The sequence below is a fragment of the Dermacentor variabilis genome, chromosome 10 (genome assembly GCF_050947875.1).
Source record: "Dermacentor variabilis isolate Ectoservices chromosome 10, ASM5094787v1, whole genome shotgun sequence".
NCBI lineage: Eukaryota > Metazoa > Arthropoda > Arachnida > Ixodida > Ixodidae > Dermacentor > Dermacentor variabilis.
The window spans coordinates 15,721,601-15,746,332 of record NC_134577.1 but is presented as its reverse complement, the minus strand read 5'-3'; the positions used below and the strand labels follow the sequence as shown (position 1 = coordinate 15,746,332).

General features: G+C 45.2%; 2 protein-coding genes across 27 annotated transcripts in view; one reads left to right on the top strand and one right to left on the bottom strand.

The window, feature by feature from the left end:
- Positions 1 to 20,775, top strand: part of LOC142560005 (uncharacterized) — a 161,441-nt gene extending 140,666 nt beyond the window's left edge. For 12 of the 25 annotated variants that reach the window (XR_012823285.1, XR_012823282.1, XR_012823281.1 and 9 more), the window contains 4 exons: positions 13,046 to 13,147; positions 16,005 to 16,072; positions 19,268 to 19,346; positions 20,443 to 20,716. Coding sequence is in view for 6 of the 25 variants with exons in the window: in XM_075671741.1 (XP_075527856.1) it covers positions 10,943 to 11,054; positions 13,046 to 13,147; positions 16,005 to 16,072; positions 19,268 to 19,346; positions 20,443 to 20,735 (654 nt within the window). In the remaining 19 variants the exon portion in view is untranslated. Of the gene's footprint in view, positions 1 to 10,933; positions 11,055 to 13,045; positions 13,148 to 16,004; positions 16,104 to 19,267; positions 19,347 to 20,442 lie in introns of those variants that run through there. The other 13 variants (XM_075671741.1, XM_075671740.1, XM_075671743.1 and 10 more) reach the window with 9 other exon arrangements.
- The window catches only part of LOC142560008 (uncharacterized), a 234,606-nt gene continuing 228,782 nt past the window's right edge, over positions 18,909 to 24,732 (bottom strand). For both annotated transcript variants that reach the window (XM_075671748.1, XM_075671747.1), the window contains 3 exons: positions 23,241 to 23,346; positions 19,474 to 19,566; positions 18,909 to 19,099 (listed from right to left, as the gene is read on the bottom strand). In XM_075671748.1, coding sequence (XP_075527863.1) covers positions 19,094 to 19,099; positions 19,474 to 19,566; positions 23,241 to 23,346 — 205 coding nt within the window. In that variant the 3' untranslated portion in view covers positions 18,909 to 19,093. The remainder of the gene's footprint in view (positions 19,100 to 19,473; positions 19,567 to 23,240; positions 23,347 to 24,732) is intronic.

Genomic DNA, 24,732 nt, shown 5'->3' with positions numbered 1-24,732 from the left:
TAACAGAGAGAGTGTAAGAGTGGGGTTGGAGGAACATTAATATGCAGAAGACAAAGATAATGATAAATAGCCGCGGGCAAAGGAACAAGGGTTCAAGATCGCCAGTCGGCCTCTAGAGTCTGTAAGGAGTACGTTTACATGGCTCAAATAATCACAGGGAACACTGATCACGAGAAGGAAATTCACAGACAAAGAATGGGTTGGATCGCATACGGCAGACATTGCCAGCTCCTGACTGGAAGCTTACCATTATCATTGAAAAGGAAGGTGTACAATCAGTGCATTTTAGCAGTGCTGACATATGGGGCAGAGACTTGGAGACTGACAAAGAAGCTTGAGAATAAGTTAAAGACCACGCAAAGAGCGATAGAACGAAGATTGCCAGGCATAACGTTAAGAGACAGAAAGAGAGCGGTTTGGATCAAAAAGCAAACGAGTATAGACGATATCATAATTGACATCAAGATGAAAAAATGGAGCTGGGCAGGTCATGTAATGCGCCTGTTAGATAACCATTGGACCATTAGGGTTACAGAATGGGTACCAAGAGAAGGAAAACGCAATCGAGGACGACAAAAGACTAGGTGGAGCGATGAAATTAGGAAATTCGCGGGCGCTAGTTAAAATCGGTTGGCGCAGGACAGAGGTAATTGGAGATCGCAGGGAGAGGCCTTCGTCCTGCAGTGGACACAAAACAGGCTGATGAGGGTGATGATGATGCATAACTGAAGCTCGAATATTCGGTGTCATGACCACTTTAATAAATGTCGAAGTCACAGATATGCTACTCACATGTTCTGCGGACACTCTTGAAAAAAAAAAAAGCAAATGTGATAGGAATATCCTTTCTGCGTTATTTACAGTATCCTCGGAATCACAGAGTGACCATATGTTGACTTGATCTACAACCAGTACTGTCACATTATTTCATGGAAAGTTTTTAATAAGAACATTCAAACTCGCCAGAAATCGCTGGAAACATGGTAGCGCCTTTAGTAATATGTAGATATGAAAGTAAACTCTGCACTCTGAAGTAAACAGGACTTACGAACACATACCTACATGTCGCTGTTAAAAGGTTCATGACTCGGTGTTGCAACTATATTCAGTGTATCGTATGTGAGAGCTTAGGTGCCATGGAGTTTTATACACACGCACACACACACGCGCACACACACGCACGCACACACACACACACACACACACGCGCGCACGCGCACACAGAGAGAGAGAGAGAGAGAGAATCTGAGCTCTCAGCGTACATTCTAACTGCGGGAATTACAGCAGGTTGGGGGAATTGACAATTAGCATCCTGTGTGCATGAAACAAGAATAGAGATAAGCATAAGACACAACACGTAATGAACGTGCAGCAAGTTCAGCAAACGAGACCTACGACATCCTAAAAAAAGTTTGCACCTCTTGTGGCGTATTTTTGCCTCACAACAGTGATAATCCATTTTGCGTGCCCGGTACCTCTAGGGATAAGCGGGTGCACGTTCACGGCTGTTTTCGCAATCTCCGTACTCGGTTGCACTCACGTTCCAATGCTCACTAACACTTGCTCGCGGTCATGATCACTTCCATAAACGCTAACCTGCACCCACTTTCACTCACACTCGCCGACAGTAACTCGCATCCAATTAAAATCGCGGTCAGTGACTCGTTCGTATCAACATTAACAGGCGCCAGTTAATTACACGCCCTGGTAGAGCATTCAGGATGGCCGAATTCATAAACTCTGTGTAAGAGGTTAAAACTCTTTCATCATAGGTATCTTCCTGTTTTTCTTTGTAGAATTAAGGTAGCTGTGTAATCTCTGTAGATACTTTCCAAGGTATTTACGTAAGCGGTCTGTACTCCTCGATCACGTAATGCCTCTATGAGTACTGGTATCTCTACTCAATCAAGTGCCTTTTGGTAATCTACGAAAGCCATATAGAGAGGTTGATCGTACACTGCGGATTTGTCGATTACCTGATTAATGACATGGATGTGATCCATTGTAGAGTATCCCTTCCTGAAGCCAGCCTGTTCCCTTGGTTGACTAAAGTCCGGTGTTGTCCTTATTTTATTGGAGATTATTGTGGTAAATATTTTATACAATACTGGGAGTAAGCTAATGGGCCCATAATTTTCCAATTCTTTAACGTCTTCCTTTTTCTGGATTAGTATAATATTTGCATTCTTCGAGTTTTCTGGGAACCTTGCAGTCGATAGACACTTCGTATAAGGAGCCGCCAGTTTTCCTAGCATTATGTCTCTTCCATCTATGATTAAATCGACTGTTATTCCATCTTGTCCTGCCGCTCTACCGCGTTTCATGTCTCGCAGGGCCCTTTTGACCTCATCGCTAGTTATAGGAGGAGTTTCTGTGTCCTGTTCTGATCCCAGCATAGTGCAGGATGTAGAAGTGATAGGTAAGGTAAAGTTCAGTGATCATACGTCAGTGAGGGCTAGGATTCACCTCAATTTGAAGAGAGAAAGAGCAAAATTTTGTCAAGAAGAAACAGCTCGACCTTGACGCAGTAAGGGTAAAAGCAGACAAATTCACGCTGGTACTTGCAAACAAATATGCAGCCTTTGAACAGAGAGATGGTGATGACATAGAGCTAATGAATGAAACTGTAACTAAATTGGCTTTAGAGGCAGCAATTGAAGCGGGAGGCCAGGCACCAAGGCAACCAGTAGGCAAGCTCTCCCAAATAGCAAAGGACCTGATAATGGAACGACAAAAAATAAGTGCGCAACTCAAGAGAAGGTAGAATTAGCGGAACTGCCAACACTGATCAACAAGGGGAAAATAAGTGATATTCGAAACTATAACGTGAGAAAGACTGAAGAAACCGTAAAAAATGGACGCAGGCTGAAATCAGTGAGAAAGAAACTTGGCATAGGACAAACTAGTATGTGTGCACAGAAAGATAAGCAGGGTAATATCATCAGCAATCTCGAAGACATAGTAAAAGCAGCGGAAGAATTCTATACTGACCTGTACAGTGCCCAGAGAAGTCAGGATACCTCAATTACAAACAGTAAACGAGACCTACGACATTCTAAAAGAAGTTTGCACCTTTTGTGGCGTATTTTTGCCTCACAGCAGGGATAACCCATCTTGCGTGGCAGGTACCTCTAGGGATAAGCGGGTGCACGTTCACGGCTATTTTCGCAATCTCCGTACTCAGTTGCACTCACGTTCCAATGCTCGCTAACACTCGCTCGCGCTCACGGTCACTTCGATAAACGCTAACCTGCACCCACTTTCACTCGCGCTCGCCGGCAGTAACTCGCATCCAATTAAAATCACGGTCAGTGACTTTCGTTCGTACCAGTATTAACAGGCGCCAGTTAATTCACACGCCCTGGTAGAGCATTGAGAACGGCCGAATTCATAAAATCTATGTAAGAGGTTAAAACTCTATTATCAGTCGGTAACATCCCCAATTAGGTTAACCATTTTCAATGGTTGAATTGAAGAACGCACTTGTAGTGTTCTTGTGACACGATGAAACAGGAACTGACGGGTTTACCTACTTACCCAAAGATTACCTAATAATCTGTGGATCGCAGAATGCCTTCCTGTCTATGAAAATTGCACGGGTGGTTGTTGTACTTTAACCTGGCAAGTGTCCGCTATCCCCGCATTAATTTCGACCTGTAGGTCTTGCGAATGGCCTGTGAAAACTAATCGAGAAGGTGCGAGATGGCAGTGGTAGTCGGAATGCTACGGTGTGCTACCTGCATGGCAGGCTACAATGGATGCTATAGTAAATCTTGTGGCATATTTAGAACAGGAGCGAAACTACGGTAGGATCACCGTTGCTGTGTTTCTGAACAATAAGCGAGCATTGGATACAATGAGCCACATACACGTGCTTTATAGAATGATTGAATCAAGCGGATCGCCCAGTTCTTAAGATACAGGAAAATGTTCATGGAAACAGTTGATTGTAAAAAGCAGGGGCCAACAAGTGAGTCAAGGCGTTCCGTACGGAAGTGTACTCAGTCCATATTTTTCTAACATTGTAATGACCTAGCTGCCTCTTATCTAGCGTACTTTGCACTATTCACTCAGAAGACTTGTGTGTATCTGGCCCCAGTGCTCAAATTATTTCAATCAAATTTCAAGAAAGATCAAGCACTTAATGAGTTCTAAATAAGCCGACGGAAGATCCGCTCTAATGCAAAAAAAAAGCTGCTGTTCTTCCTTTCACAAAAAAAAATTGAAAAAAGTTTCAGGTAGAGGTTTTATCAACGTTTTCTGTCGTTCTGCTGGAATCAGGTGGGATGGGACAGTATCAGCCTTAATACGCGTTCCTACACGACAAAGGATAAAATTTTTCCCTCCGGTGCTTCATGGGCTATTTCGAACACTGCGAGACACTCTTCAAAGACTGCTGGCTGGAAGCCTCGGCACTTGTCAGTGTTCTTTATTTCTAGGTCTCGCCGGCCACCTTTTCAGATTATAATATTTGTCGAAACAATTCGCCACTAGTTTTCCTTTGGAAATTCAACATGCCAATCATCTTCTTTATCAAGCCATTCAAGATCGAAAGAAGGCGCGCTTGGGTAAAATAATGCTAGTGCCGAAACCTTCCGCGTGCTCATAACTATCTTCCAAGCAACCGTTTGGCATCCTCCATGACTACTTCCAAAAATCATCACTTCCACTCGCGGTCTAACTCGTGAGTGGACCATTCCATGCGCGCGAAACGTCCCAGACCCCAATAGTGGCCGTCGCCGATCCTTTAGGAGAAAGTTAGGCCAGTTGGCGATTGGCTGTATGAATGATAGTTCCCTAAAGTAACTTTCGCGAAAAGAGAAGCTTTTGGCGTTTTCAGAAATGCGCTGCTTAAAATTCATTAGCGTTTCAGCCATAATATTTTTTTTTCATATTTCTTCTCTGCTATACTTAATGGTAAAGGAAAGGATCGATAAGGAAACAAGTATGTTTCAGGAAAATTACTTCCAAATTCGGCAAAAGGTCACTTCTCGACGATGTTTGGACATAAATTGTTAAGGCCCTCGGGAGAAAAGGAAAATCATAGTTTCACCATAAGGGCGAAGCAATGAACGCGATACCAACATGTGACAATATTACACAAAGTGTAAGACTCGTAGCTGCACTAGCAGTGTGAATTGATGTACACGCAATCTGGACAAGCAAAAACGAGCTGTTGTGCTAGGGGTCCTCTCTTAGAATCCTGTCATGGGGCGATTTCATTTATGAATATTAATTAAAGCCAACGTCCTTTTTAGAGACTTTACCACCACCTCTCCCCATCGGCTATGCGTAGATCCCCGTTCCTGGGCCGATCCCGGAGACAGTGCGCAGCCGCGCCAATAAAATTGCACCATTTTCAGGTTGGAGCTTTGTTATTGTTTCGCACTTTTAATATCTAAGTCTGAGAAGATTCAAGATAAGAGGCACGCGCTGTCAGTGTATTTTTCATGACATTGGTTTGCGGGCTGCCATTCTGAACATACTGAGGAATAACTTTTTCAAGAATGTAATACCTGGTATGAGCAACTTTATGAGAGAATGCGCCTCCTGCGATGTATCTACATTGATGTCAAATGACGCAGCACGCGTTCGCTTGTCAAATAGCCACACTGAATATGCGTGCACGAGAAATAGCCGGCAGTTCGTACTTGTTCTTTAGTGAGGACATAGTTCCGAACTGCCTACCGGGGAGATTGGTTGTGCAGTTCAAAATATTTTTTTCTCACCTAAAACAAAATTTACGCGAATTAAGATCTCTAGATCATAAGCTGTAAGGTTGGTGCGTGTAAAGAGCTACCTGATTGATTATTATCTGGAGGGCCGTCGTGCTTGCTTTAGGTGTGAACATCGTCGAAAAGTTCCTTTTTGATAAGTTTGGAAGTAATTTGCTAGAGAAGTACATGATTCTGCACTTAACTGAGCCAGTTATACGCGGGAAATACTAAATGAGTTCACCTATGATGTCACATGAAACAACCACACCAGCAGAATATTCTAAAATAGGATTTGTTATTGTACCTAGTTTCACACTGCATTTAAAAAATTACCTCAAACAAGCTTCTCCTGCTTCGCGAAAACTTCAAACGCTTACGTCACCAAAGAAATTTTTACGACAAACGCACTCTTGTGAAACCTCATTCACACAGTCACCAGCTATCCCAATGACTATCCCAATTTTTTTTTTTTTTTTTTGAAGACAATCGGCGATGGTCACTTCTGAGGTCCGGGACAGTTCGCGCGGAACGACCCAGCTGCGACACGCCAGTAATTGCAAGAAATCAGTTAACCTTGTCGCACCTCTACACTACATATACAACGATCGTATTCAAGTATACGCAGACGGATCGTGTAAGAACGATGGCACAGCGCTGTGCTTTACTTTCCGCATTGCACTTCATGTCTTCACACTCGGGATCATTTCGACAGGTCATGCTAAAGGATTCGCAAGCTTCGCTGTCGTACAAAGAGGAAATAAGCTTGGGGAGAGTAAACGTTCGTATTTCATATATTAACGTAAAGACTTACATATATATCGAATTATGATGGATACGAAGCCGTTGAGAAATTGCAGACAGGTTGACTGCGGATGACACAAGGTGTTGCTATTGCTGCTACCTCGGGCGACGAGTGATGCGCGTCGTCCTTCAGGCAAACGCTGTGGTCGGCTTTCCAGAGAAACTTGGTTCACAAATGGTGTGGAAAGCTATAACTTACACGCGTTAAACACTACCATACAATTCACTGTATCTATAAAAACCAGCCGCTCAAAAAAAAAAAAAACATTAATAGACAATGGAGCGGCACAGAGTTTAATAAGTGCTTGTTGTACAACATAGGAGAAACCTATAGTGCTGTGTGTCCCCAACGAGACGACCGATGAAGACAAAGAACACCTGCTGTTGCACTAAAAGTTATGATACCGTGAAAGACTTTTCGCGAATATACGTGCTGTGCATATATAGGAGGTCAATATCACTAAATACAATCGTGGGGGGGACGATCATCAGATCACTTTCAACACAGCGCAGCTAGCGCTTTAGTACAGTTTCTTGAATCGGGAATATCTGAAAGTTAAGAATTATTATTTTTGTAACTTTGATCACAACACTGAATTTGTAGAAGTGATTCATATGTACGTGTTTCAGGTATTCGGTCATAGTATCGTGCGCTGTTTTTTGCACCAAGAACCACCGTGGGTAACGTCAGCCTGAACAGTCGAACGCTTCTGAACAGCTCAGAAACTGGTTGCGTGTATCATCATCATCGTAATCATCATCATCATCATTTATTGGACCCGTTACAGGGTATTACATAAGGGGGGAGGAGTCATCGTAGACATGCACAAGTCAAAGATGTTACAACAAGAATGAATTGAAATAACGCAGGTTAAAAAGACACTAAAGGCAAATACTAAGTCAAGCTAAAGTGATTAGTGCACGAGAATCTCTAAGGCGTCAATATTATCGCGAACAGAGCCTTAACCGACAAATTTAGGTAAATGCAGGACATGATTAGAGACTCCCCCTGGACATTCAAGCACTTGTCCGATGACGAAAGCACTCCTCAGTTAAATTATGTCATTAGTGCTCAACTACTAGCTCCAAAAAACATCCTTGTGTTGTATTGTAAGATGAACTAAAATCTACTTGTTCAATTTCATTTCATTTTAAGAAAAAAAAAAGAACTCATTGAAATTGCCGTTGACAACGACGCGGGCGGTCGAACGGTTTCGTTCACGTTCGACTCTGCGCCGCCGACGCTTTCGCGTTTCAGTAGTTGTCGCGTAGTGCAGCGCTGGTTTTGCTGGCTTGAGAAACTCGCACAAACTGGAAGTAGCAGAGAATTCAACTTCCATGTGATGTCGCGGGATGCCCGAACGGTCCACGCCACTTGACCAAAAAGCAGCTGCAGCGGCGAATCCACCGCTCTGTCTTGACTGCATGGGTACTGCCGTCTGTCGGGCGCCGCTTTACTCATCGACGGCAGGCACCAAAGGGTGGTGATGGCGTATGCAACGTCACCACACCCCCGTTTGGGTGGGGCGGGAGATTTGAATTTAGAAGAAGGCATTCGGACCCTTCAGATGCAATTTTCTCGTAAACTAAGTCTTTTCTTGTCACTAAACAAACGTTGCGAGGTTTCTGGGATGGTATTTAAACAGTCCACGTCGACTTAGTGTTTGCCTTTAGCGTCCCTTTAAGTAATGCAGCGAAATAAGATATGAGTACAGGCGACTTCAAATGCAACAACACTTGGAATGCACAGAGAAATCGCACAATTCTAATTTCCAAAATGTGAAAGCAACCGCTCTTTCAATTCTTCAGGATCATGCTCCATTGCAATTGCATCTGGGAGTTCATTCCATTCCTGGATTGCTGTGGGCAAAAATGATTTATTGAAGGCAGAAGTTGGGGGGGGGGCACTGTAAACTGAGTGAATTGAACAGGCGTCATGACTAACGTGCTGGTGGTAGAAATGATTCGCGCAGATGTTGAAAATAGTAGTACAACTTGTGGAATAAGCAAAGACGGGATATCTTGCGTCGATAGACTAATGTGGGTAGATTTAGCGATGGCTTAATACTACTGATACTAGTTTCGTAGTCATATATTGAAGATATGAGTAGAGCAGCATGGTTCTGGACCGATTCTATTGCATTAATTACATATGCTTGATGTGGGCACCAAATCGCGGAAGCGTATTCAAGGTTTGTTCGAACAAAAGTTTCGTATGCCAGCTTACGGACGGAAGGAGGTGTCAACGATGACGTTCTTCTGATGAAGCCTAGTGTTTTAGAGCTGTCGGCGATCAGTTTCGGGATGTGTTCGACCAGTTTAGATTGCTAGCGATTAGGATACCTATTAGGATACTTGCGAGATGTTGACTGTGTGTAATGAGTACGTATGGGTGATGTTAGCGTGCTCTCGGGAAATTTGAATAAATTGACACTTAGAAATGTTAAGCTGCATCAACCATTTGGTACACCAGTTATCTATTAAATGCAGTTCGTTCTGAAGAAGCGCCTGGTCGGACTCAGTAGAAATTCGACGATAAATGGCACAGTCGTCCGCGAAGAGGCGTATAGATGATGAAATACCATAAGGGAGGTAATTAATATAGATGAGAAAGAGACCCAGGACTGATCCTTGTGGAACTTCAGAATATACATTGCTTGAGGCTGGACGATATCCTCCCATAACAGTGCATTGAAGGCGGTCGGTGAGGAAGCATTTAATCCAGGCAAAAATTTGCGGGTGTAGGCTGAGAGAAGAGAGTTTGCAGATTACTTGTAGATGGGTAACACGATGGAATGCCTTTGAGAAGTCTAAGAACATTACATCAGTTTGAAACAATGAATCTAGGTTTAAATGAAGCTCGGTCGCAAATTCAAAAAGTTGCGTTTCGCAAGAAAGACCAGACCTGAAGCCGTGTTGATTGGCGAAAAAGAAGCCGTTGTTATCAAGGTGCAGGGCGACTTGAGAATAAATTATATGTTCCATCAGTTTGCATGCAATGCACGTTAAAGAGATTGGACGATAATTTGAAGGACCAGACCGGTTACCACTTTTGAATACCGGAACTACTTTGCTGATCTTCCAGTCATCTGGAAGCGCGTCTTCATTGAGGGATTGAGTAAAGATTATTTGTAATAAACGACTTGATGGGACTACGGTTGCTTTGAGCACTTTAGCAGATTTGTTATCGGGGCCGGGACTGCTTGATAATGTCAACTTGTCGATCAGCTTTTTGATGCCTTCCGCCGTAACTGTAATGGGCAGCATCTGATAAAATTTGGGACCAGGAAGGTTCGGGATGTTATGATGTGGTTCATGAGTGAATATCGAAGAAAAATAAGAGTTCATAACATCTGATCGTTCGTCAGGCGACACATGTGAACCATCCGGGTTAGAAAGCGATATGTTGTGTGATTGATAGCTAGAAGGGGAAATCAGATTCCAGAATTTTTGTGGATTTTTGCTTATTATGTTCAGTAGATCCTGATGAAAGAACTTCTTTTTGGAGGTCTTCAAGAGACTTGTATACTATTTCAGACATGTGAAGTATTTTTCTCACCTGAAGGCTGAACTAGAACGCCTAGATATGCGAAAAAGACGTTTTTTCTTCCGGGATAGCTTCGTTAGGGCACTGAACCACGGTTTGCCAGCGTCGATGCGAATATACATGACTGGAACACAGGCTTCAATTAGTGCCAAGAGTTTTAGCTTGAATATTAATCAGTTCTGGTTAACAGTCCTGGAAGGAGCGAGCTGCCTAAAGGTGGGAAAAAAATTCATGAGTTCAGTGTTTATAGTAGTGAAATCTGCTTTGTTATAATCACGGATAGCTTTACTGGAAGGGTTACGGGGAGGCTTCGGCAATGATAGGCTAAATAAAATTATTCTGGGATCGCTGAGATTGTTAGCACGAGACATTAAGTGGACTAGGTCAAGGGTGTTGTTGATCCTAGTTGGCATATTGACTGTCCGTGTAAGATTATACATAAGTACAAGATCGAGGAATTCTTCCGATTGGCCAGAAGTAGCGCATAAAGTATCCCAGACTATATCAGGGTAATTAAAATCACCGCAGAGAATAACGTTGGCTCTAGGAAAGCGGTTGTGCAAACCGAGAAGGACAGTGTGTAGTTCTTTCACAAAGGAAATGGCACAGTCAGGCGCGCGATAGTAAGTGATGAGTATGTTAGTGTTTCCAGGGAGAGGTATGTTCACGCGGAGAATTTCGTGATGGCATTTAATATTGAGTGCAGAGGAAGGTAGGTTGGGATTCACAAGAACTAGAACACCACCGCCTTTCCGTCCGACCCTGTCGCGTCCGTGCACAGAAAATGGCATGTTATTCTGTAGTCCATCGGCTGAGAGTATGTCAACAAATGGACGTGATTTCACTTTCCGGGCATTGCCTGTCCCAGTGGTTTCCAATGTGGTGCTGCTTCCGGCATCGCGAGAACTGTCCTTTGACCTCCTCCCTCCTAATGGAGCTGGGTCCTCGAGCTGTCTTCGTGCCGTTCCCGGCTCCGCCAGCACATCCAGGTGTGTGTAGCTTTGTTCGTCCCGTTGCACGAGTGGCTTGCACGCTCAGCAAAGAGCTTAGTACTAGTAAAAATTAATACCACGAATCATGGAGTCATGGAGATCGCTTACAGTGTGCGGTAGTTCGTTTGCGCGAGTGCGAAAATGTGGAGAGGTTGTCCCCAATTTGACAGCGAGAAAGGCTTGTTTACGGTGTAAGAGTTGGGGTCAGGCGTGTGAGAAGGGCTAGGCTGGCCCACGCCGGCGTCACTCATCCACCCTAAGGACATTGTTGAAGGGAGGAACGTGTTCTCATCGAGAACGAGGAGTACTCGGTTTGTCTACAATAGCAACATGAGGAGTGGAGAACGTTACCTCTCTGAAGTCTTGCATGACTGAATTGAAGCACATCGAGGAGCAGAAAAAGTCCGCTTAAACACCTTCCGTCCTCCCCGGTTCCCTAAGCCAACGAAATATGCCGTCATACTTTCGTCCAGTCGGAGCTTTCAAAGTCGTCGAAGGGACCCACCTTTCGGGGCGAGGGTTCACACCGCCGCACCTTTGTTCACTGGACACTCGAAAAGGAGGTAGACGGGGATTGCCACGCTAGACTCAAGCTGGCGCGTCTTGGTTCTCGGGATGACCCCGAAGCTACCTGGAGCGTCTGTCAAACGGACCGGGGTGGTTACCGGGATCTGTAACGGGACGCCGTAGAACACCCTTTTCCAGGAGTACCTTCCTCCCATTAGTCCGTGACGGCGACAGTAAACACTCGATGCGCCAAACGTGTCTCGCCTTCAGGCCGCCGCAATTCTGTCCGAGGATGACGCGTCGTTGGCTTCACGAAGCGATTCGTCAGAGTAGCGCAGGGGTGGCTAAAAGGTCGTTACACCTGCTGGCCGATCGCAACACCGGGTCGAACTGGGTGGGATACCCTCGTGCTATCCGTCGCCTGCCTTCTTTGCGAACCAATTCGCTGGCTCTCCGGGCAGCTAGCGGGCTATTGCAGAAATAGAAAATTCGTCCCGAACTTATTTGTGACGATTACCCAAGTATTGTAGCTAAGCTCCCGTCTCGCTTCCCTCTGGACACGTCGTGCACGAGGAGCCCGTGTGACACGGGTTCGAATCTTGCTTCAGCGAAAGTGTGAATGATCTTGAGATCGATCACTGCCTTTGAGATAGGCCCACAGTAACGTTGAGATAGGTTAGATAGCGGGAAAGAAAACTAGCCGGACGTTCCCTATTCGCATTAAAGTTACAGATGACTACAAGCACGGGTATGGGTATGTGTAAATTGCTTTACACTGCTATATCGAGAGCGTCGCACTACCAGCTCGACTTGGAGAGGGTAAGGGTCGTGCGTTGCAGCTTAAACTGTGCCGTTTGCATCGCAGTGGCAAACGATCAGAAGCCATTTGTGAAGCATTACTTTTCCTTACAAGAGTATGAGAAATTAGAGGTGATCGAATATCAGAATTTCTGAATACCAATGGCCAAATGCAGACGTTTATATTGCTCCATTACTTCGTAAGACGGCGACATTGACTACCGCAAAAAGAAAAACTACAGGAAGTACAAATGATCAATTTAAAACACAATATTGCCCATTCTTCATTTAAAAAGCTTTACGTAAGCTCCCATAGAAAGAACGTCTACTGTACGACCAGCTTTGGAAGAACGTCAAATCAATTGTTGCTGAAAAATGTTGTCGAAAGGGTCCGTTGTAAAGAAAACATCACTGGTTGTAGCGTCAAATGTAGAACTGTTACATGACTAGTCTGCCAAAACGACTAAATGAGAGGATACAAGCAAAAAACAGCGTGCCAGGCAGGCTTCTGCTGCAAAAACGTATAATAAGGGTTGAATACCCATTTTCTTTCGATTATGCGCGGCCGTTTAACAGTAGGTTGACACTATGTATTTGGTGATTTATTAATATTCGAAAACTTACCGCATATTTACTGTAGAATACTCACGCACCCTTAATAAAGTTATTCGCTTATTTAAAAGGACAGGTGCAGGAAGGTGTGCTACTTGTGGCATCGCGGGAACTGGAGCCGTGTTCCGTGTCGGCGCCACCAGGTGTCCTCCTCGCCAGTTCAACAAGACAAGGTTACAGCTTTTTATAATTATTATTATTAATATGATTTATACACGTCTGCCATCTGGAATGGCAGACGTGTATTCTAGTTTAGGATGGATTAATGTAGTGTATGCTAGTTTTTTAACATGATTTGGGGCTTCTTTTAAGTTATGTTTAATAAGTCCGAGAGTACGGTTTGAAGAGGCAAGGGTAAGATTAATATGATTATTCCATGATAAGTTAGACTGAAGATTAATGCCAAGGTACTTGTAAGTAGTTGCGAGTTCCACAGCATTGTTATCAAGGTGGTGGTTGGAATTCGTGGCCTGTTGGTGAAAGACATGAGTTTAGTTTTGGAAATATTTATTGGCATTAACCATGCACTTATTGCGTCCAGGTCAGTTTATAGTAAGTGGCTATCAGTGTTACTTGTTACACATCGATAAACTACACAATCGTCTGCAAAAAATAGTCTGATTTTGGATGACACGCAACTGGGTAAATCATTAATATAAATTAGAAAGAGTAAAGGTCCAAGTACGCTGCCTTGTGGAACTGCAGACGTAACATCAGCATAACATGAGTTGGAGCTGTTAAGCTGTTAAGCTGTGAAACAACCTATGGTGTGGAACACGGTGAAGTGCCTTAGAAAAATCTGAAAATATTGCGTCAACTTGGAACCCGGCGTCTATTAGTGCGTGTAAGTCATTAATAAATCCGGCAAGTTGGGTGTCGCATGAGTATCCCTTGCGAAAACCGTGCTGATGCTTAAAAATAATGTTAATGTTATGTTGAGAGAGATTTACCTAGAAAATACCGTCTGCGTTGAATGGGAAGGGATGAGGAGCGAGGAGAAAGTTCATATCAACAAGGAACTGAGGCAGGGGTGCCCTTTATCCCCATTGCTGTTTATGATGTACATGGTGAGGATGGAGAGGGTGCTAGAAGTAATATCGGTTTTGATCTCTCATACAAAGAGGCGGGTACAGTAGTAGAGCAACAGCTCGCAGGTTTATTTTATGCGGACGACATTGTGTTGCTAGCTAACAAGCAAAGTGATTGGCAACGTCTGGCTAATATCTGTGGTCAGGAAGGCAACAATTTAGGTTTGAAATTTAGTGTTACAAAATCAGGTGTTATGGTATTCAATGACAACAGTGAACAGACAGTGGAGATACAGGGCAGGAAATACCTCGGGTAACAGAATATAAATACCTTCGTATATGTATAAACGAAGGCAATAGATATATGGAAACACAGGAAAAAACAATAACAGTGAAGGGGAAGAGAAACGCAGCCATAATGGAAGCACAGAGCGCTATGGGAATACAATAGGTACGAGGTCCTCCTAGGTACGTGGAAAGGTGTAATGATTGCAGGACATACTTTTGGAAATGCGGTTGTTTGCTTTAAATCAGGGGTACAAACAGTACTCGACGGGAACCAAAGGTCAGTGGGTCGCCTCGCATTGGGCGCTCACTGGAAGACTACAAATGAAGCTGTGCAGGGTGATATGGGCTGGACCAGTTTTGAAGTGAGGGAAGCTCGCAGTAAAATTTAGTATGAAGAACGGCTGAGGAATATGGAAGAAAGTAAATGGGCTGGGAGAGTGTTCAGGTATCTGTACAGAAAAAACATTGATTCACAGTGGAGGAAAAGAACTAGGAAGCTTACCAGCAAGCATGCGGCCTGTATGGTGGGCAACACAGCAACAAAGAAGGTCAAGCGGATAGTCGGAGAGGCTGAAATAATCTCATGGGTGGCGGCAATGGAAAATAGACGTGCCATGAGTAACTACATAAGAGGAAAAAACGAAATCAGGAAAGAATTATGATAACTCAAAGGGAAGCTCAATACTTTTCGAAGCGATATCGGGATGCCTTAGAACACGCACCTATAAAGCGAGATATAGGAAGGAAGAAGAAGCATGTGCTTGCTGCGGTAAAGCTTGGGAAACGACAGAGCATGTTTAATTAGAATGTGAAGACGTCTACCCAGCGGTCGATTTAGGCACCACTGGCCTCCTTGAAGCCCTTCGGTTCAGTGGGAGCAGTGGTAAAGCAAACACGTCCGCAATAAGCAATAGTGAGAGGCGATTGGAGGAAGAAAAGTAGGGAAACGACAAAAGACGGAGACGTACAAAAGCACAGTTCGCAATAGGATATCAGAAAATTTCGGCGCGGTAGTTCATAATGTTTTTTTTTTCTTTTTTCATTGCTTAACCTAAGTAGGACATTAAGCAAGATAGCAAGAGCTTGGTGGCGCAACCCACCGCCCCGTTATAAAGCGGACGTTCGTAACATCCATCCATCCAAGGTGCGTGGAGCGTCAGTTATCGCGGGCGGCTTGCCAGGCGTGTTTCCCTTCGCGCTAGCGAATTCAATAGCGCACAGTTGGCCACGAACGTGGCTCGCTATGCGGTACTTCAACGTCGCTAGGGTGCACGCGCGCGGCGCATCGCACAAGTCGTCCCGATCGGTATGCAAGTGACAGCGATGTAGCAAGAAAAGCTAAACACTCTGTAAGTCGCTGCAGCAGTATCTGCTGGAAACTGGCCAGCATGATTGTTTCTAATAATTTAAGCAATAATATCATACTGAGCTTGTGCCGCGTGACCACCCAAGCAAAACCCTTTGTACGGCACTCTCCCTTTTTTCTGAATGTGAGCCAAAATAAATGTTTGCTGCGTTATATAACACATTGGCCACGCACTTCGCACAGATATTTCTAAATAACCCAAGGAGGACGGCATACTACCCCGCCAAAGAGAAGATTACTTTGGTGAACTGCCACTTCACAAACAGTACCAGCATACAAGCGGGCATGTAACTAACACCCGGAGTGACCCAGGGAGCTACACAAAATGTTTGCTCTCAACCTGCGCAGGAGTGCGTGAAGCCGACTACCGTGCGAGTCCCGGCGCTGACAGACGTCCTCCTGGACAGCTGAAGCAGGCGAGTGCAGCCGTGTTCTTCACGTTTGAAGGTGCGTCGCGCTAGGTTTAAACAAAAACAAAAAACTACCGCACAGCTATTCTTGAGCCAGTAGCTCTATCTGAAGGCTTCTTTCTTCCGATTTATACTGAACGAATACCTATGCGCTAGCGACATGCAACTATTTCATGGTGAACGAATAACAGCGCGAAAAGACAAGGCGTGTGTTTGTCGCCTCCTTGTCTTTTCGCGCTGTTTTTTCGTCCACCGTGAAGGAGTTGCATGGCGCTAGCGCAAAAGCCGGGGTCGTCGCGATAAATGGAGGATGCATGAAAAAAAAATTGAATTGAATACCGCACAGTTGGCCCCGAATGTGGCTCAATGTGCGGTACTTGAATGATCCCTAGCGCGAAGGAGCGGGGCGCATCGCGCAAGTCGTCTCGTTGGATATGTAAGAGATAGCGATCCAGGCAAAAAAAAAAAAAAAAGAAATAGCAAAAAGCAAACATTCTATTAGTCGCTGCAGCAGTATTTGCAGCAGACCGGCCAGCATGGTTTTGTCAAAAAAATTAAGAATAATTTCGTACTGAGCTTATGCCGCGTGAGCACCTAAGCAAAACCCTTTGTATGACACTATCCCCTTTCCTGAATATGAGCGAAAATAAATTATTTTGCTGCCTTAGAAGATATTACCCAGGCACATCATAAAGAACTTTCTAAATAACCTAAGGAGCACTAGATACCCCGCCAGAAAAAAAAAAAAAATTCGTTTAGTGAATATGCACTTGCCATTTCAAGGAGGGACCTACGGCGCTGAAAAAAAAAATAAACTTTGAATTTCAACCTGTGCAGAAGTGCGTGGAGCTGTGTTCTTCACGTATCAAAGTGCGTCGCGCTCGGTAAAAAAAAAAAAAAAAAAATAACGTATATCATGAACGAGTTATGAACATGGCCAGTAGTTGTATATGAAGGGTCATTTGTTGTGAACGAATGAATACCTTTGCGCTAGCGACATGCAACTCTTTCATGGTGAACGAATAACAGCGCGAAAAAACAAGGCGTGTGTTTGTCGCCTCCTTGTCTTTTCGCGCTGTTTTTTCGTCCACCGCGAAGGAGTTGCATGGCGCTAGCGCGAAAGCCGGGGTCGTCCCGATAAATGGAGGATGCATGAAAAAAAGAATTAAGGGCACCCTGCCCGACTTGGGTACCCCCGGGGACGCGAGAGGAGACTTTGTGCGAAAAAGCACAAAGAATCCCCTGTCCCCCGCCCCGTCCGAGTGGCGGACCACGCCGAAACCCTTCTGCTCTCCAGCTCGTCGCTGCCTGACTCCAGGAATCGAACGTGGGCCCTTGCGAGTGCGAGCTCGACACTCTATCCACTCGGCTAACGGAGCGGCACGATTATCGCTTTACGAAAGGCGACCAGATGGGTGACGCGAACGCCGCTATCGCCCAGATCGCGCGGGTGAGGAGGTCGGCGAGGGCGCGCGACTGGTGTTCGTTCATCGTAGATGGGAGCACGCCCGCGTTATCTGCGTTACACTCGCAGCAAGGAACGCGACAGTTCTCGCATGTGCGAGCCGCCTTTTCGTTTCCGCTGTGCTTTATCGGCTACACAAGTACGAATGACGGTTAAGCAAGAGTTCGTCAATGAAGAAAGAGGAACAGGTTAAATTTCTTCGGGCCCTATAAACACACGGGAAGACAGGAGATGAAAAATCAAGGCGATGGGCAAAACGAGAAGGTATAAGCTGGAGCACTCCCGCATTTACCTTGTTCTCGTTTTGCTCATCGTTTCGGGCCCAGTATATGCACAGCTGTAGTGCGTACAAGATGCTTTTCTTTTTTCTGTAAGCGCATAATGTGAAATGGAAAGAAATATTGCACCAATATGGACACTTGCGACCCAGCAGTGGCAGTTTCCTGCTACTGTTTCGCCGAGTGCATGTTAAGTAGGCAGCATCGTAGTTACGCGGCGCTATTGTGATTTGTAGGGGTGTAGCGGACAAATGGAGTCTGCTCACTATGCGACACAAGCGACCCACATGGACATCGCGTCTTTACCATCGTCGTGCATGGCGTTCAGGATCGAATGCAATCAATCAAAATGCGTCGAACTGAGACGACGCACCGGGTTAGGGCGGGGTGACAGAGCCAGCGTCGAAGAGCAGAAGCGACGTGGACGTCCTCTTAATACGAATACATCTGGCGTCCGTAGTAGTTGGATGACATGGCACTCTGAAATTAAAGTATTGCAAATACGTGGAACTTACTGCCAGTTGTGGTTATGAGCCATGGTATATATCAGGGACGAATATCGACTGTCGGTTTTTTTCTTCCCAAATTATACTTTAATGTAGTCCGACAAGTGGCGTAACCATAAGCAAGCAGTGTTGGAACTGCAGAGTTGGAGCTATGAAAGCGCGATAGTACGAATAATTACATTCGTAGAGGGTCGTTGCACTTACATGCTTGCAATGCTGCTTGTCACTTCGAGGATGCATGGGCGTGTGGCAGTTCCTACCTCTAGCTGGAATTCCAATGCGAACTGCGACCCGATACATGCACCCTTTGGCAGTGCTGCCAGGGATTGCGAAGTGCGGTTTTACAGGGGCATTCAATTCTCAGAGGTACGATTAGGTGTAGCAATCGCAGGTACGGCGGAAAGAGTATGACATATGAGGTGGCTTACTGAAGCCGGTCGAGGTTTTCTGGACGTTACCGCGGATGACACTGTGGAGGTAAACAAACTCTTATAAAGAGAGATGTAACCTGCACACCTGTTCGACATCGAGATAGCGTACTACGTGCTATTCATTCAACGTGGCAGAAATTGAATACCGCGTGGAAAGCTTTGTTTCATTCCTTTATTAAATGTCCATGAGTGCATTCCTAATAATTCCGCCGGTTATGGCCGCTCTATAGAAAGTCACGGCGAACTGTTGTAAGTCCTGCGTGAACATTGGTGCTCCTCGGTGGCAGGACAGGGCTTGCTTGGGTGCGCTGTTGCTTGATCTTGTCAGCACCTCCCACGTACGAGTATCACGTCTGCAAAGACACATGGACACGGGCTCGGCATTTTTTTTCTCTTATTCTCCGTGGAATAAACAAAACAGTCGATGTCAGCGCTGTGTGAAATTTGCAGCTCAATAAATGCACTTAAGTATTTGCGCAGAAAGGCTAAGGCTGGCAAGGTGTGACGCCCAACTTGCGCAGGTGTGCGTGGCGTTGGATCCTCAAGCCGGCCTCCCGTCAGTCCCGGCGCCAGCAGACGTTCTCCTACCGGCCAATCGAGGTGTGTGTGTAGCCTTGTTTGTCACGGTTCACGGGCGGCTTGCGCGATGCCTTATGGCTACGTGCAAGAGCGCTAAGAAAAATATGCTGCACATCGTAAAATGTGCACTAGTTGTCGCGGGACGCACCTTGCCCCGATTTGCAAACATCAAGCGAATGTATTCCGTAGGGGTGCGATCGCATTGCAGGCCTGTCGGGTGGTGTGCATCTTCTGCGACGGCCTGTAATGAAAGGAAAATGACCTGGATGCAGTTCTATACGCACAGCACTAATTTTTCGCGTTGTGACGCAAACACACAGCCTTTGCGAGATATGACGGATAACGTTTAGAAGCGCCCTGAGTAGTATAGTTCTTCTTCATTGTGTAAAGAACAGCGAAGAGGTAATGAAAGCAGTCGTGGTTACTGTAATTAAGATATAGGTCAACGATTGCATGAAACTGGCAGCCATTGCAGTTATGTACATTTCGACGGAACTCTGTCATGTCCGGCTTACTGTGCAACTCAACATCCTATCGCCTTATACGTAGCCAATTACGGGTCACATATACACGTACCACACGAAACCTCCGCTATGTTTTCCATAGTTACACATGTCATTAACCCCATGCGGATGTATGACAAGACAACAAATACGCACGACCAGTTCAGATGTAGATGAGTCGACGCTGGCCAATGGAGTATAGCTGTTTGCATCCTGGCTCCTGAATAACACTGACGTCGAAAGTTCCGACACAGCCAGCTACTTTCCTGATAACACGTATGTAGTTCGTTACTGGGAAGTACCGGGCTCGCAGCGTTAACGAAAGGAAATGTGGACACGACAGACGACGTCTATTGTTATGTGGCAAGATGGGACTCAAAGGGTGTGAACTTAGTTTATAGTGGCAGATGTGTACCATGAAGGGGGGGGGGGGGGGCAAATTACACACAGGTCCTATCACCGTATACAACGCTGAAGCCTTCGTACCCGGCAAACCAAAATCGCGTGCATTGCTTAACACATACTGCCGTTTTGTACAGTAGTTCCGTTTCGTAGACCGATTATATACCCGGCATCGAATGACTTCGATTCTTTGCTCATGCGTGTCTTTCCAGAGGAGATTACAGCATGCCGGAGATCGCAAGATGCAGCAACTAGGCACTCAAGCTTCATCCACCAAGGGGGCTGCTCCGCACATACCGGACACATTTGTGAAAACATGTTCTGCACCAGGGAGTACTTCCAAAAGTTGCGCATGATTTGGTCTACGATGCCCATGACCGCCGGAATTCTCCGGGACGATAATAAAGCAATGAAACGAAGCCTTCTATGCGGCGCAAACAAGCATAAAAGCCTTGGCGCACGCAATGAGCACTTCCAGTTGTCGAACGGTTATTGCACGGCGTGAATTTCCTACTGTCCGTCACTGCACCGCAACAGTGGCATTGAATTAGCCACAGTGGAAGCTAAAGAGAGACTGTCGCTACAGTGGCAGTTAGACTAGAGAGACTAAATAGCCACAGTGGCAATTAAAGAGACACTAAATAGCCACAGTGGCAATGAAAGAGACACTGTCACTACACTAAATAGCCACAGTGGCAATTAAAGAGACACTAAAGAGACACTGTCACTACACTAAATAGCCACAGTGGCAATTAAAGAGACACTGTCACGACACTAAATAGCCACAGTGGCAATTAAAGAGACACTGTCACTACACTAAATAGCCACAGTGGCAATTAAAGAGACTGTCACTGCACTAAATAGCCACAGTGGCAATTAAAGAGACACTGTCACTACACTAAATAGCCACAGTGGCAATTAAAGAGACACTAAATAGCCACAGTGGCAATTAAAGAGACACTAAATAGCCACAGTGGCAATGAAAGAGAGACTGTCACTACACTAAATAGCCACAGTGGCAATTAAAGAGACACTGTCACTACACTAAATAGCCACAGTGGCAGTTAGAGAGACTAAAGAGACACTAAATAGCCACAGTGGCAGTTAAAGAGAGACTAAAGAGACACTGTCACTAAATAGCCACAGTGGCAATTAAAGAGACACTAAATAGCCACAGTGGCAATTAAAGAGACACTAAATAGCCACAGTGGCAATTAGAGACACTAAAGAGACACTGTCACTACACTAAATAGCCACAGTGGCAATTAAAGAGACAATGTCACTACACTAAATAGCCACAGTGGCAATTAAAGAGACACTAGACAGCCACAGTGGCAATTAAAGAGAGAGACTAAAGAGGCACTAAATAGCCACAGTGGCAGTTAGAGACACTAAATAGCCACAGTGGCAATTAAAGAGACAATGTCACTACACTAAATAACCACAGTGGCAATTAAAGAGAGAGACTAAAGAGACACTAAATAACCACAGTGGCAATTAAAGAGACAATGTCACTACACTAAATAGCCACCGTGGCAATTAAAGAGAGACACTAAATAGCCACAGTGGCAATTAAAGAGACACTAAATAGCCACAGTGGCAATGAAAGAGAGACTGTCACTACACTAAATAGCCACAGTGGCAATTAAAGAGACACTGTCACTACACTAAATAGCCACAGTGGCAGTTAGAGAGACTAAAGAGACACTAAATAGCCACAGTGGCAGTTAAAGAGAGACTAAAGAGACACTGTCACTAAATAGCCACAGTGGCAATTAAAGAGACACTAAATAGCCACAGTGGCAATTAAAGAGACACTAAACAGCCACAGTGGCAATTAAAGAGACACTAAATAGCCACAGTGGCAATTAGAGACACTAAAGAGACACAGTGGCAATTAAAGAGACAATGTCACTACACTAAATAACCACAGTGGCAATTAGAGAGACTAAAGAGACACTAAATAGCCACAGTGGCAGTTAAAGAGACACTAAAGAGACACTGTCACTACACTAAATAGCCACAGTGGCAATTAAAGAGACACTAAAGAGACACTGTCACTACACTAAATAGCCACAGTGGCAATTAAAGAGACACTAAAGAGACACTGTCACTACACTAAATAGCCACAGTGGCAATTAAAGAGACACTGTCACTACACTAAATAGCCACAGTGGCAAATTAAAGAGACACTGTCACTACACTAAATAGCCACAGTGGCAATTAAAGAGACACTAAATAGCCACAGTGGCAATAAAAGAGACACTGTCACTACACTAAATAGCCACAGTGGCAATTAAAGAGACACTAAATAGCCACAGTGGGAATTAAAGAGACACTGTCACTACACTAAATAGCCACAGTGGCAGTTAAAGAGAGAGACTAAAGAGACACTAAATAGCCACAGTGGGAATTAAAGAGACAATGTCACTACACTAAATAGCCACCGTGGCAATTAAAGAGAGAGAGACTAAACAGACACTAAATAGCCACAGTGGCAATTAAAGAGAGAGACTAAAGAGCCACAGTGGCAGTTAAAGAGAGACTAAAGAGACACTGTCACTACACTACATAGCCACAGTGGCAGTTAAAGAGAGACTAAATAGCCACAGTGGCAATTAGAGAGACACTAAATAGGCACAGTGGCAGTTAAAGAGAGACTAAGGAGACACTGTCACTACACTACATAGCCACAGTGGCAGTTAAAGAGACATTGTCACTACACTAAATAGCCACAGTGGCAGTTAAAGAGAGAGACACTGTCACTACAGTGGCAGTTGAAATAGACACTAAAGAGACACTGTCACTACACTAAATAGCCACAGTGGCAGAGAGTCTAAAGAGACAATGTCACTACACTAATTATCCACAGTGGCAGTTAAAAAGACCCTACAGAGACACTGTCACTACAGTAATTAGCCACCGTGGCGGTTAAAGAGACTAAAGAGACACTATATATCCCCTAGCATACGGATCCGGCGCTCGGTGAAGCACATAGGAGGGTATTTACAATTGTCCACGGACAGCTGAAGTGCCACACTGCGGGGCCGTCGTGGGCTCTGGTTCCGTCACCACGCCGGCTGTCTGGAGCGAAGGCAGGAAATCCGGCAGGAATTCTGTGAAGTTACATCGTCCAATATAGCCAACAAGCGCATTTCCACAAGTTCCGTTCGATAACAAATGCGATGCATTACGATGTTAAAGAGAATTGCGCCATCAACATATATTCGGCAGCACAGTAGCACAAGACCACATAACGCAATGGTGCACGCTAACTACTTCTATCGCACGTTACGCTCCAATAGAACACAATGAAACCCATCTTCGACGCACTGCTGCTGTGCAACTACAAGGCCTAAACATCTCCAGTGCTGGTTCCAGTTTCTCTTTCATGAAGTCTTCCTCAACCGCCATTCGCCCATGTATAGCCGATAGGCGCAAAACGAGCGTCCACCGTTTAACGCAGATAACGCTCCCACCTTCCATGAACGAACACCAGTCGCGCGCCGGCGCTGGCCCCCTCGCCCTCGCCGACCTCCTCACCCGCGTGATCTGGGCGATAGCGGCGTTCGCGTCACCCATCTGGTCGCCTTTCGTAAAGCGATAATCGTGCCGCTCCGTTAGCCGAGTGGATAGAGTGTCGAGCTCGCACTCGCAAGGGCCCACGTTCGATTCCTGGAGTCAGGCAGCGACGAGCTGGAGAGCAGAAGGGTTTCGGCGTGGTCCGCCACTCGGACGGGGCGGGGGACAGGGGATTCTTTGTGCTTTTTCGCACAAAGTCTCCTCTCGCGTCCCCGGGGGTACCCAAGTCGGGCAGGGTGCCCTTAATTCTTTTTTTCATGCATCCTCCATTTATCGGGACGACCCCGGCTTTCGCGCTAGCGCCATGCAACTCCTTCACGGTGGACGAAAAAACAGCGCGAAAAGACGAGGCGGCGACAAACACACGCCTTGTCTTTTCGCGCTGTTATTCGTTCACCATGAAAGAGTTGCATGTCGCTAGCGCAAACGTATTCATTCGTTCACAACAAATAACCCTTCATATACAACTACTTGCCATGTTCATAACTCGTTCATGAGTTCATGATATACGTTTTTTTTTTTTTTTTTTTTTTTTTACCGAGCGCGACGCACTTTGATACGTGAAGAACACAGCTCCACGCACTTCTGCACGGGTTGAAATTCAAAGTTTTTTTTTTTTTTTCAGCGCCGTAGGTCCCTCCTTGAAATGGCAAGTTGGCAAGTGCATGTTCACTGAACGAATTTTTTTTTTCTGGCGGGGTATCTAGTGCTCCTTAGGTTATTTAGAAAGTTCAAAAGGCAAGAAGGCGAGAAACACACGCCTTATCTTTTCGCGCTGTGCTGTTATTCCTTCACCAAGAGTTGCATGTCGCTAGCGCGAAGGCATTCGTATAAATAAGAACAAAGAAGCCTTCATATACAACGACCGGCCATAATCGTGAATCGCTGTACATTTTACCTAGCGCGTACTTTTTCACTCT